The 12,898-nt window shown below is 41.3% G+C and overlaps 1 protein-coding gene across 1 annotated transcript; it reads left to right on the top strand.

Moving 5' to 3' along the window:
• The first annotated feature begins 2,925 nt into the window (after nucleotides 1-2,925).
• On the top strand, nucleotides 2,926-11,305 carry LOC116679981 (uncharacterized). Its single transcript, XM_032509397.1, has 9 exons — nucleotides 2,926-4,249; nucleotides 4,854-4,886; nucleotides 6,955-7,107; nucleotides 8,163-8,237; nucleotides 8,478-8,567; nucleotides 9,049-9,123; nucleotides 9,431-9,514; nucleotides 9,946-10,035; nucleotides 10,706-11,305. The coding sequence occupies exons 3-9, from the start codon at nucleotides 7,005-7,007 to the stop codon at nucleotides 10,912-10,914; spliced, it is 726 nt and encodes a 241-aa protein (XP_032365288.1). The 5' UTR covers nucleotides 2,926-4,249; nucleotides 4,854-4,886; nucleotides 6,955-7,004; the 3' UTR covers nucleotides 10,915-11,305.
• Nucleotides 11,306-12,898: the final 1,593 nt, after the last annotated feature.

Genomic DNA, 12,898 nt, shown 5'->3' with positions numbered 1-12,898 from the left:
AGTGTGTGTGTGTGTGGTGTGTGTGTGTGTGTGTGTGTGTGTGTGTGTTTGCATAGCCATCGTTGTGAGGCCAAGTGTGAGTTTATAACCTTTGGAGTGAGGACCATTTTACAAAGTGAGGACATTTAGGCCGGTCCTCACTTTTTTTTCACTGTAATGGCCTCCAAAGGCTGTTTTTAGGCTTTTCTCAAAGTTTCAGAGAGGTCCTCAGAAAATAGTAAAATGGAAATTGTTAAGAAGAAATTGGTGTGTGTACATCTTTTTCATACACACACTTTTGCTCTGTCACCCCCCTATCATACACACACGTGTACTGCACCTGAGCATTGTTTTCATTTTGGGCGACCCCTTCAGGTTCACACAGGTACTGCGCCTGAGCTAATCTGGCACTGGCGACCCCTACAGCTTCATGCAGTTACTGCACCTGAGCCACTCTGGTTTCAGGCCTTGTTTTACCACTCTGCAGTAGGCCAATGTCCAACAGAAGTTTACTTTATACTAAATACAGTGTAAGGAATTAATAATAAAGGTAACACTAAAAATTGGACCAGGATTAGAAGAAGTCAGGACTACAGGGAGCCACGAGGATGACCATAGTAAAACAAAAACACATGACACTGCTGTAGATTGGTCTGCATGTAACAGTAAACCAGGTAATAAGCAAGTGAGACTCAAATTAAGAACAAATTACAATGCAGATCTATAAACAGATAAAATTAATAACAAACAAAGAAAAACAAACTGAGTGCACATAGATAAAATAATTAAGACGCAGGTAATTTTCAAAGGCTTTGTAAGAGACACAGTTCTCTCTCCAACTCTGGTGGGGGACCAGTATGATGATACAGGTGTGTTGTGTATCTATAGAGCTGAATATATGTGTGCAGTTCAATCCTACCACACTGGACGTAGGTGATCATTAGTTCAGCAACAGGATCTGTATGTTGTTGGCTTGGTTCAACATCCAGTACTGGATAACAGTTTCTGGATCATCTGAAATCTCCTGGTGGCTCTGAGCTCTCCTCTGAAGTCTCTGGACATCTTAAGAGGACTTCAACTCATAACCTTGACCTATGAATGATAGCCAGATAAATTACCTTCATGCTAATTATATTAATATTCCTTATCATAGCTTAAAGCTTATAAATCAACATATTGCTTCAAGTCACAATCAAAGATAACACTGAGTAAAACTCAACTATAGTTAAAGTGCATGATAGAAAACACAAATAACATATTTAGCACTGATGCATCAAAAATGTTGTCAAATTCTTGTACACTGTAAGAAAATACCAGCACTAACACTGGAATTCAGCACAAAACTACATCTTAACCAGCAACAAAGCTGCAGCGCTCAACACAAATAATGCAAAGAAAACACCACCAGGGCAGAACATGTCTGTTTAGCAGCAGTATTTCTTAAATACATTGCAGATGTATTTTAGTAGTTAGCATTTTTAGCATTATCAAATAGGATTTTACATTGCACTAGTTAGCATTGCAGCTAGTCAACATTATCTGCATTAGCTACATGTTAGCAGGTAAATGTACTCACCAGTGTGGATTCAGGCCTCAGCGCAGTTTATTATCCACACTGTCATTTGTGTTGTCTACATTAAGTATGAATTAACAACACTCATTAAATGAGCTCCTCCATAGTTTAGCTGAGTTTCTTACTTTCACTTTCACCTGCGACCAGTCAGTAGAGCTGGGCTGAAGCATTAGATTGGCTAAAGTAAATTTGAATGTATTGGCTAGTAGTTTAGCATGCTAAAATGCTAAACTAAGAAAGCTAAACAGTAAACATTAAACCTGCTAAACCTCAGCATGTTAGCCTAGTCATTGTGAGCATGTTAGCATGCTGATGTTAGCATTTAGGTTTATTGGTTTCCTTAACAGGAAAAGTGGTGATTAATAAACACTGGTATAAATGCACAAGAGTTAGCCAAGAGGCTGTTTTTCATCTTTAGTCCCTGTACAGAGGTTACATTACTGTACCTGTCATAGTACAGCCTCATAGAGCTGCTGTAGACTCTGGTTTATCTGGAACATAATGATTTAATCAAAAATATACAACCTTATTATATCTGCAGAGTAAAGAGTGGAAGTACATCTCACTCTGTTCTATTTTAAGTAAATAGAACATATGTAAATACAATTTAAGATATGAGTGATGCACCCACTTGTAGGATACAGTGACAGTATAAGAAGACATTATTTATCTTTCCAGACTACCTTATTCTCAGTTGCCCCCCCCCCACTATTTGCTGTCCCTGCTCACATTATATGAATGCATGGAGACAGCACAACAGACAGAGCTCACATAGCAAAGAGAGCACAAATACTGTATTGCTGCTGTGTTTAAAACATACATGTTACCTTATAGTAACATATTATCAGTTAACATTATTTAACTTCATGTTGAAAAAATTTGCAGCTTCATTTCCCCTACAAGGCAGAGTTACAGTACAGTAAAGCACAACGTCCCAGTAGGTCTGATGGTTTAGGGGCTACAGGAACAGGAGGCAGCTCCTGTATTTGGACAGGTAATTGTGGCATCCCGTTGGACAGCCGGTGGCTGACATGTTTGCCTCCCCAGAGAATTCTCAGTGTCCTGTAAGGTGTTCCTGGGGAGGGAACTGAAGGGGACAGCAGGCCTCCCTCTTACAGCCTGTGCAGAGACTGAAGGCCGTTTTATGGCTGTGCGGAGGTGCCACGCAGGGCTTTCTCCGTAGCCTACGTAGGTGGTCTGATGGTTACACGCTTGTGCGCTGGTGTATGCGTTACGCTGCCGTGTGTGTGTGGGGGGGGGGGGGGGGTCTGGTGATAAAGCGAGGGAGAAGTGAGAGTGACGACAATTATCTTCAGAGTAGTGACTCTAGATCATAGTGAGAGAAACAAAGAGTCTTCCCTGTGCTGACCAAGGTGAGACATCTACAGCAGGACTAGTTAACCCTCTCCATGATTTCATGTTTAAGGAGAAAGAGAACCAGGAAATGACTCGGGGGGGGGGAATGAAAAGCTACCAAGCCACAGCCGAGCGACGTGCGTTGCCACGACGTGTAGTTATATTTTTTGAGAGGTGCACGTCAGGCTATGACACAGGGTCCAGTGTAGACGCAAAGGGGTCTGCGGGGGTACGCCGTTGATTCCTCCACAGCTTTATCATTCACTGTTGCTGTTTGGCCACTTTGTGCCAGGTACATCAATGTTGGACACTTTAAGGGAGAGACACACCTGTTCTTGGGAGAGTCTGCCTACACAATAATTCAGCAAAGTAAATGTACATCCACAGTACTTTACTTTTTAGCTGACTTTATATTAGCTTACAAACTAGTGAATCAGTGAGCACATGTAAGGGAACATCGGATCCATTACATGGACATGAACCCTGATTAATTTCAAAACTGTGGAAATAAAGAACACTTTAAAAGTAATACTATATGTTGTGTTGTAGCTGCATACTAATTGTCTACAGCAATTAAACATGACTAATTAACAACTCAAAACTATAACACTGAGAATCAGCATGTGTTGAATATGGAGATGTTAAAAAGGAGACAAAATCTTCAAGTTCCAATAAGGTGTAAAGTGAAACTAAATTTATAGACAGTGAACGGAGAGAAATAAAACATATAAATTTAAAGGATGAAACATGGGTTAGCCATACAAACTACAGGCTGTTGATTCATTATTGAATGTAAAGCATCCCAGTTTCACAAATCATTGTTCTTTTTTAATTTTACTTAAGTAAAAAGTACTTCTTCAACCACGCTTAAAATAATATATATGATTAAACTTTACATTGAAGAGCGAGACTTTAATGTTAAAGTTGTGATTTTGCAGTGATAGTTGTGATTTCTGACCCTGCAGCCTGTAAAACAGGCCTGAGAGTCAGAGGTGAATATTGTGTGGTCTTTCTGCTGCTGCAACTGCCACTTAATTAATGGCCCATCAGGGGGAGGGGCCGCCCCCCCCTGCTCTCAGCCACTCAGACGAACAGGTGGGGGAAGGGCAGCTTTCTGTGAGAGCAGGTCACCTGCAGGTCTCACAGAAAGCTGCCCTTCCCCCACCTGCACGCGGAGCTGAAGCTCAGAGCTGAGGCATGAGGCGAGAGGAGTGTGAGACAGGTTTCAAGGCTGCAGCAGCACACTCTTGGAAGGAGACGCTACAGCTAGCGGCCTGCTAGCTTTTGAAAGACTGGAGCGACTCAACTAAGGAAAAGACGACTTTTAAACTTTCTGTGCAGGTAAGATCTTATCAATTCTAATTTTGAGCCTCCACATGTCACTTAATGTGGTTTGAGCTAAATTATTTTGGCAGGTTTAGACTTTTTATTGCAGAACGGAGTTGCCAGTTCTAGTAAATTCTAACTACTAACTTAATTGTCATGCACTATATTTTTGTATAACTATGTGAACATATATTTGTTTAGAGATTTATCAGCTTTTAACAACATTGCAGTGACACCATTTAAAGTCAGTTTATATATATTTTCTGAAAATAAAGTGGACACATGTATAACTCCATTTAAAACTGTTTCAAGCATTTTTATATCTAGTCTGATTTGTTTTTCAAAGACTTAGTTTGTAGAACTACTTGAAGGGGTTTATTGAAGAGAAGTGTTTTATGTGCTATAACAGGCTATAGTCTTTAACATGTTAATTAGGTTTATGGGCTATCACTGACATTTGTGGGGGAAAAAGAGTGTAATACTTTAAATGTAGTTATAAGACACTACAGCAGAGACACTGCAGATAATGCTTAACAGTCAAACAGTTTTTATTTTTAATCTAAAGGAGCGGTGCTCTCATGGCTCGTTTATAAAGTTTCAATCTTCTTTTTGGTTTTAGGTCCAGAAATTGATGGGAGTGAGAAAAACACAGGTATGTGTCTTTTATAAAAGATTTACTCCAAACCACTCAATATGCAACTCCACTGTACAGCCGACTACTGACTTACAGTGTAGGCTACTTCTACATCAGAGGAAGACATTGTACTACAGTATTTACCTGACAGAGAACTGTAGATTCAGAATGCAATCACAAAATATCACAATGACAATGTTGAGTAATCAGACATAAGCATCATGAGGTCATGGCAGTATGCTACCCTCCTGGTCCGTTATGATAGCTAATTAGCACATATCTGCGTTCATCAACCACCAAAACCAGACCATTTCTGTGTGTGTGCAGACAGAGAGTGACAGAGGTATTTTGGTGACTTAATTAACTCGACCCAGGGTGAGTCTGATGAAAACGGATGTATCTGCCTAGTTCAACTCTGATATTTCTCGTATTGCGCAGCGCTCTGAAGGAATAATCTCAGAGATTAGGCTACGTTATGTTCTGACAGCTCACAGCAATTTAATACAATAACAGGAAAAGAATCCCCCCACAGTTCTAAACCGTTTTGCATGTGACGTCTGCTGAAGTGCCGGATACCTTTCCCCCAAATATGGACACACACGTATACAGACATGTCTTGCTTTATAAGATAAATAGCCTGACCATAAGAGGCACCACGCTCTGTATGCACTTGTTGTCTGGTTGTGCGTTATAAGTGTGGGATTTAGGAATGTCCTGAAATTCGGGAATTGTTGTTTGTTTATTGAAAGCCAAAGACAGTCCAAAGTAGTGCTACTTTGCACATTTTTGTGGGTCTGAGTTGTATGCCACATTTTAGCTGCCAAAGCTCGGCTGCTCTCTGTCTCTGGTCCTCAGGGTGAGAGGGGGAGGGGCCAGCTTCTAGAGCAGCAAAAGCCAATGTGTGCTTTTTTTTACATATTTAACGATATGCACAAAGATGCACTGAGAATTGTTTTGTTATCTAATTGTAGCACATATTGTAAAATACGTAAAGTGCCCATATTATGAAAAAATAACTTTTTCTGGTATTTGGGTTGTTATTTTGTGTCTTCGGTGTTTCTACACACATACAAACTTGGAGAGAATAACTATCCATGGTGTTCTGAGTGAGATACGGTTTCTGAATGTCCTCTGTCTTCAGTCTCCGGGGGAGCTGATCAACATCTGCACGGCTCTCTACATCACTAGCCAAGACCAGGTGGCTAACTGTAACACATGCTAGCACTAGCATGCTAGCTCGTTCTCAATGGCAAAACACTGCTACAACATCCACTAGTTGACCCTAATCTCCAAAAGAACTACTTTCTGTCCCTGTTCTGCAGGGACAGAAAGTAATTCCCAACAAAGATAGTATAGAAGTCAGATGTGTCACTCTAGAGCTAAAACAGTGACCTGAACACAAAGGGTGAAAACCGGATCTGCAGCAATGTGCAGTACAACAAAAATATGGTGTTTTTTGAAAATGAAACCATGGAAGCCTATTCTGGTACAACCTCAAAATACAATTATGACCCTGAAAATGAGCAGAATATGGCGCTTTAAGATTCCTAGCCCTGTTATTAGTTAAGCTAGTATTACTATTTTCTGGAAAAAACCCTCAGCATAGCCACTATCACCACTCATATCCAACATCATGAATGACTGTAATATCCACATAACCAACACTGGATCACAAAACTGCCAAGTGAAAGGATGCATTACTTAGACTGTGCTGGATGAATTAGTACTGAGTAAAAATAGCAGGCTTGTTATCTGTTCATGCAGATCTGAAAACCCATTGTTTAAGTGTTGATGGTGTTCTGACTGTGGGTAAAGGAAGTTAGTTGCACACACATGTATTGGCATGTTTTCTTACGTCTGACTGTGACAAACAATTTTAAAACACAAACTTTTAACATTTGACATAAATCCAAAAACAGTATGCTAGACGTCTGCTATTTCCAAACAAATAGTTCTTACTTTTTTGTTAAATATCAAACTGATGTCAGTGGAACAGACAATCTTTAAGAAAACTATAGTTGTATGGCTCTGTAAAGTTGGACTTGAAAGTGAATGTCTTTCTCATGATTATGCTTTTTACTTACAGTTGGACTGTGACTTTGAGGAGTCAGGAAGTGATTCCTCTGGGTCTGAATTATGCAGCAAGATGAACCCAGATTACATAAGAAAGCTTCTGTACACAATGGAACAAGGGGCCTCCACCTTCACGGGAAAGACACAATTGATCCTCCTGTCTCTGGTATGTATGCACTGTGACATATCTTGTTTCGTCTTGCTCGGTTTTCTTGTCTTGCAAAAAACATTTTAATACTTTAGATTGCTATCAGTCAAGCAACTGTAGTATTTTCCAAGGAAAATGCCCTCTGGACAATCTGGTCTATAAATACTATAACAGTCTCATATTGTCATCTTTCACTAAGAGACAGATTAATCGATAATGAAAACAATTGGTGGTTGCTGCCCTAGTCCACACACAGTATCCCAGGGCTCCAGACTGCTACCAAAAGTTTCAGTGTGCAACTAAATTTTAAATCCAGTCACACATATGCAACCAGTAAATATTCCCCTTTTCTTTTTAGATGTTAAACATAGAGGGAGGCCAATGAGTGTGAGAAGGATTGGGAATGGCCACTGTAAGTGGCTAATGTGCTGAGAGGGAAGGTCCTAGAGATAATCAAGCGTGCAAATGTCAGTAGAAAGGAGACCGATACAGATACTTGCTACATGCGTCTAAACAATGAGAAGCAAACTATTCACTTGTTCTTCTGACCTGCGGCCAGTGTGCTAGAGCCAGAGCTACAGTGTCACAGTTGGATTTAGATTCAGAGTCAGAGGGTTGTGTGGCAAAAAAGGCCCAAAAGCACCAAATTCTAAAGCCAGCTCCACCTTCAAATGTTCTTCTAATGTTTACATACATTTGTTAAGTAGTCAACTCAATTTTATCAATATCCATATTTACATGCATGAGGTGGTCAGAATGTTAGGAACACCTATAAATGTAACGCAGTTCAGTACTTTATCTCTAAATATTACCTCAGTGCTAATACACAGGATTGAATTAAGACCTCTGACAGGGTCAACAACTGAATATAATAGGCATGCTCGTTATATGCTTATACGTGTGTATAAACACTGTGACTTGAACAGTGACACCAGTGCATACTCACTGGTGTAAACTCTCATGTCTCAATAATTTTATCGCCTTTGCAGATAAAGTTTAATGCATTCACTAGGTTGTCCTTTCATTTACTGCATAGGATAAGGTGTCACGTTTTGTTTGCTGTTGTTTTTCAGATGGAGGTTCTGACCTCTTGTCCCCCAAAAGGAGACTTGAGTCCCTCAGTGAAGATGGGAGTTCAGATGTAGATGGTGAGTTAAATGGTATTTATTATGAAATTCACCAGAACTCCTGCCTTTTGACAATTATGATAGTATCATATGATAGTAATATAATATTGTAATATCCTAGTACACACTGCTGCTTACAGTTTTGACCTTTTGAAATATAAGTGCTAGTAGCCAGCTGTCAGAATGTAGTTTACAAATGGAACCAGATTATTCATTATACCTGAGGTTTCACTAATGGTTGCTAATGTTTGTCTTCTACAGTTCTAGATCTGAGTCCAGGAACAAGGTTGGTGAAGAGGCCCTCACAGAAGAAGAAAAGACGTAAAAAGACCAAGAACGTGGAAGCAATGGGTAAGTTCTTAAAAACTGGGCTAAAAAGGTTTATACTTCTAAAGCGACCATTAAACGCTCTCTGTGACTGTCTGCGAGCCACGCAATGGGTTGGGGACATTAATTCCCTTTATGTCACTTGATATTTTGAAAGCAGGAATTGTGCTGTGTGCCCTCCGGGGCAAACTGCATACAGGCACAAAACAGTGTTCTAGACATATGTTCTAGAGTTATTTTATTGCTTTTTAAAACAGAAATCAGAAAATATATGAAATAGTTTAACAGGCGCCACAATTATTGTAGCAGTAATGGGTTTGTCAGGCTACTCAGTGGTTGTAAGAGGCTAGTGTGACTTTAAAGTGACACCAGTGCATATCCACTAGTGTAAACTTTCATGTATCAATATTAATCATATTTGCAGATACAGTTGCTTTCACTAGGTTGACCTTTCATACACTGCATAGGATGAGTTGTCATGTTTTTGCCTGCTGTTGTTTTTCAGATGGAGGTTCTGACCTCTTGTCCCCCAAAAAGAGACTAGAGCCCCTCAGTGGAGATGGGAGTTCAGATGGAGATGGTGAGTTAAATGATATTTATTATTAAATTCACAAAAAAACTGCTTTTTACAAAGGACCCTGCCAGCGTTTTCTCAAACTTAGTAGAGTAGTACTTAAATCTCAAGTGCATGAATTATATAATTTGTCACCATTTCATCCTTTTGTTTCTTTATAGTTTGTTACACAAGATAAATATTACAGTAAATATTTAGTGTCCTTCCTTTTGGCAGTTAAATTGTCAGCATTAAATAATTACACATGAATTCTGAATATTCATTTTAACTGAGATTTCACTAAGTAACGGGTGCTAATGATTGTCTGCTACAGTTCTAGATCTGAGTCCAGGAACAAGGTTGGTGAAGAGGCCCTCAGAGAAGAAGAAAAGACGTGAAAAGACGGTGGAAGAAATGGGTAAGTTCTTTAAAATGCATTCACTAGGTTGTCCTTTCATACACTGCATAGGATAAGGTGTCACTTTTTGTTTGCTGTTGTTTTTCAGATGGACGTTCTGACCTCTTGTCCCCCAAAGGAGACTTGAGCCCCTCAGTGAAGATGGGAGTTCAGATGTAGATGGTGAGTTAAATGGTATTTATTATGAAATTCACCAGAACTCCACCTTTTGGCAATTATGATAGTATCATATGATAGTAATATAATGTTGAAATATCCTAGCACACACTGCTGCTTACAGTTTTGACCTTTTGAAATATAAGTGCTAGTAGCCAGCTATCAGATTGTAGTAGTTATGTTTTACTGTCAGCATTTATTTACAAATGGAACCTGATTATTAATTATACCTGAGATTTCACTAACTAACGGGTGCTAATGATTGTCTGCTACAGTTGTAGATCTGAGTCCAGGAACAAGGTTGATGAAGAGGCCCTCACAGAAGAAGAAAAGACGTAACAAGACCAAGAACGTGGAAGCAATGGGTAAGTTCTTTAAAACTGGGCTAAATAAGGCATAAACAGTCCAGACCCTAAGTATTTGGACAGTTGGACTTTTTGTGTTCTTTGACACAAATAAAGTGCTAAGTCTCAGCTTTTATTTAAATAGGTTTGCATCTATATAAAGATCTGTGTTAGCCATAGCCCTTTAACACACAAGGCCCAAAGGTTTGAGGTCCAAAAGTAATTGGACCGATAAACATCGGGTCTAACGAAATCATCGCATTTAATATTTGCAGTCTTCCACCCATAGACAACAGCAGGCTACAGGTTATGTTCATGAAGTCTTATCTTGATCATTAACAAAAACAATGCGTACGCTTTGATTCAGGAAAGCATTCTGAACTTGCTGTAGAGTCATAGAGTCAAGGGGTTTGTCATAATCATACAAATGGTTTTCCAGTCATTAACTAGATGTGTGCTCCCCGGTGTACCAGCTTGTAAGCCTACTCTAAATAAACCTGAAATAAGCATTTTAATTTACTATCCATTTTTATGTTTAAAATTGAATGTACTGAAGAACAAAATTGTATGTATGTCCAAATATTTACTTAGAATTAACGTCAAAGCCAGTAATAGATGCTTTACTGAATCTCCACTGAGATGTATGTATTTAAGGTCACACTATCTCCATCGTCTTTTCTGTCATCTGTAGTGCCGCCCACAGTAAAGGTGAAGGTGAAAGACCGTGGAGGGAAGCAGAGAGGAGTAAAGGTGAAGAGACCGTGGAAGGAAGCAGAGAGGAGTGCGGTAAACAAACACATGGAAAAGTTTATAGCAGAGCGCCGCCTTCCAGGTAAAGAACACTGCATGCGATGCATAAAGAGGAGGAAGCCTTGGGTCAAAGGTCCTGGAAGGATGTAAAGAAGTTTGTGTACAACACAAATGTTAAGTTAAACCGGAGGGGTGCTACACTGCAGCTTCATCTTTGAAGATCTGTGTTGTGCAATATAATGTTGTGTTCTAGTTGTCCGGGGCAGTTCTCAAAACCATAGCAATAACGACTTTGTTTTAAAAATCTATTAATTGCACAAATATTTTTTTATAAAATATCAGAAAAGAGAAACTACGAAGGGAAATATGGTGAGCGCGCAGATGTGATGTAAATGCTTGTAGAATAAGATTTGAGAACTTCTGTACTCACTTTTTTCCCCCACTTCAGTCACTTTTCCAGTACAACACAACTCAGTGATTCAACCTCTGGAATCTGTAACTGCAGCTTCTCATAATATATCATATTATATTATATTATATTGTATGCAGTGTGCTCTCTCCATCACACAGTGGCGAGTCTGCGCTCTCGAGTTCTGCAACTCTTCTTGCGATACATTTGGTGCAAAATTTGTACCTGTGGACTTAGTCTGTAGTCTGTGGAGCTCTGAGCCAACAGGACGGGGGGACAGCCGGGTTTCTATCGCCTGATGAGAGACAACTCAGTCCGGCTTATTTGTGTAGCATGAAGGCTAGCGTTAGCTAACTAGCAGCCAGTCCACTTCTAAATACTGTGAATACATTTTAATTATTTCAACACTTTAACAGTCACACTGGGACACTGAGGAGGGGGTTTCCAGGTCCTGCAGCCGCAGATGGACAGTCGTCAGTGGGTATTAGATCACGTCGAGGTTGGCAGGGGATCTTTCTAGTGGTGTTTCCACGCTGGCCCCCCCCACTGACGGCGGTCCGCCTGGGGCTGCAGGACCTGGTGCCCCCCCCGGGACTGTTATAAGTGTTGAGATAATTAAAAGGTATTTACGGAGTTTAGAAGCGGACTGGCTGCTAGTCAGCTAACGCTAGCTTGTATGCTACATAAATAACCCGGACAGAGTTGTCCCTCATCTGGCAATAGAACCCTGCTGTCCCCCCGTCATGTTGGACAGAGTAGTCCCTCATCTGGCAACAGAAACCCTGCTGTCCCCCCATCCTGTTGGACAGAGTTGTCCCTTGTCTGGCGATAGAAACCCTGCTGTCCCACCCCATCCTGTCTGACAGAGTTGTCCCTCATCAGGCGATAGAACCCTGCTGTCCCCCCATCCTGTTGGACAGAGTTGTCCCTCATCTGGCAATAGAAACCCTGCTGTCCCCCCGTCATGTTGGACAGAGTAGTCCCTCATCTGGCAATAGAAATCCTGCTGTCCCCCCCGTCCTGTTGGACAGAGTTGTCCCTCATCTGGCGATAGAACCCTGCTGTCCCCCCGTCCTGTTGGACAGAGTTGTCCCTCGTCTGGCGATAGAAACCCTGCTGTCCCCCGTCCTGTTGGACAGATATGTCCCTCATCTGGCGATAGAAACCCTGCTGTTCCCCCCGTCCTGTTGGACAGAGTTGTCCCTCATCTGGCGATAGAAACCCTGTTGTCCCCCCGTCCTGTTGGACAGAGTTGTCCCTCATCTGGCGATAGAAACCCTGCTTTCCCTCCGTCCTGTCTGACAGAGTTGTCCCTCCTCTGGCGATAGAACCCTGCTGTCCCCCCGTCCTGTTGGACAGAGTTGTCCCTCATCTGGCGATAGAAACCCTGCTGTCCCCCCGTCCTGTTGGACAGAGTAGTCCCTCATCTGGCAATAGAAACCCTGCTTTCCCCCCGTCCTGTTGGACAGAGTTGTCCCTCATCTGGGATAGAAACCCTGCTGTCCCCCCCATCCTGTCTGACAGAGTTGTCCCTCATCAGGCAATAGAAACCCTGCTGTCCCCCTTCCTGTTGGACAGAGTTGTCCCTCATCAAGCGATAGAACCCTGCTGTCCCCCCATCCTGTCTGACAGAGTTGTCCCTCATCTGGCGATAGAACCCTGCTGTCCCCCCGTCCTGTTGGACAGAGTTGTCCCTCATCTGGCGATAGAAACCCTGCTGTCCCC

This window comes from Etheostoma spectabile, unplaced genomic scaffold (genome assembly GCF_008692095.1).
Source record: "Etheostoma spectabile isolate EspeVRDwgs_2016 unplaced genomic scaffold, UIUC_Espe_1.0 scaffold00018304, whole genome shotgun sequence".
Lineage (NCBI taxonomy): Eukaryota > Metazoa > Chordata > Actinopteri > Perciformes > Percidae > Etheostoma > Etheostoma spectabile.
This window is presented reverse-complemented; position numbering and strand designations above follow the sequence as displayed.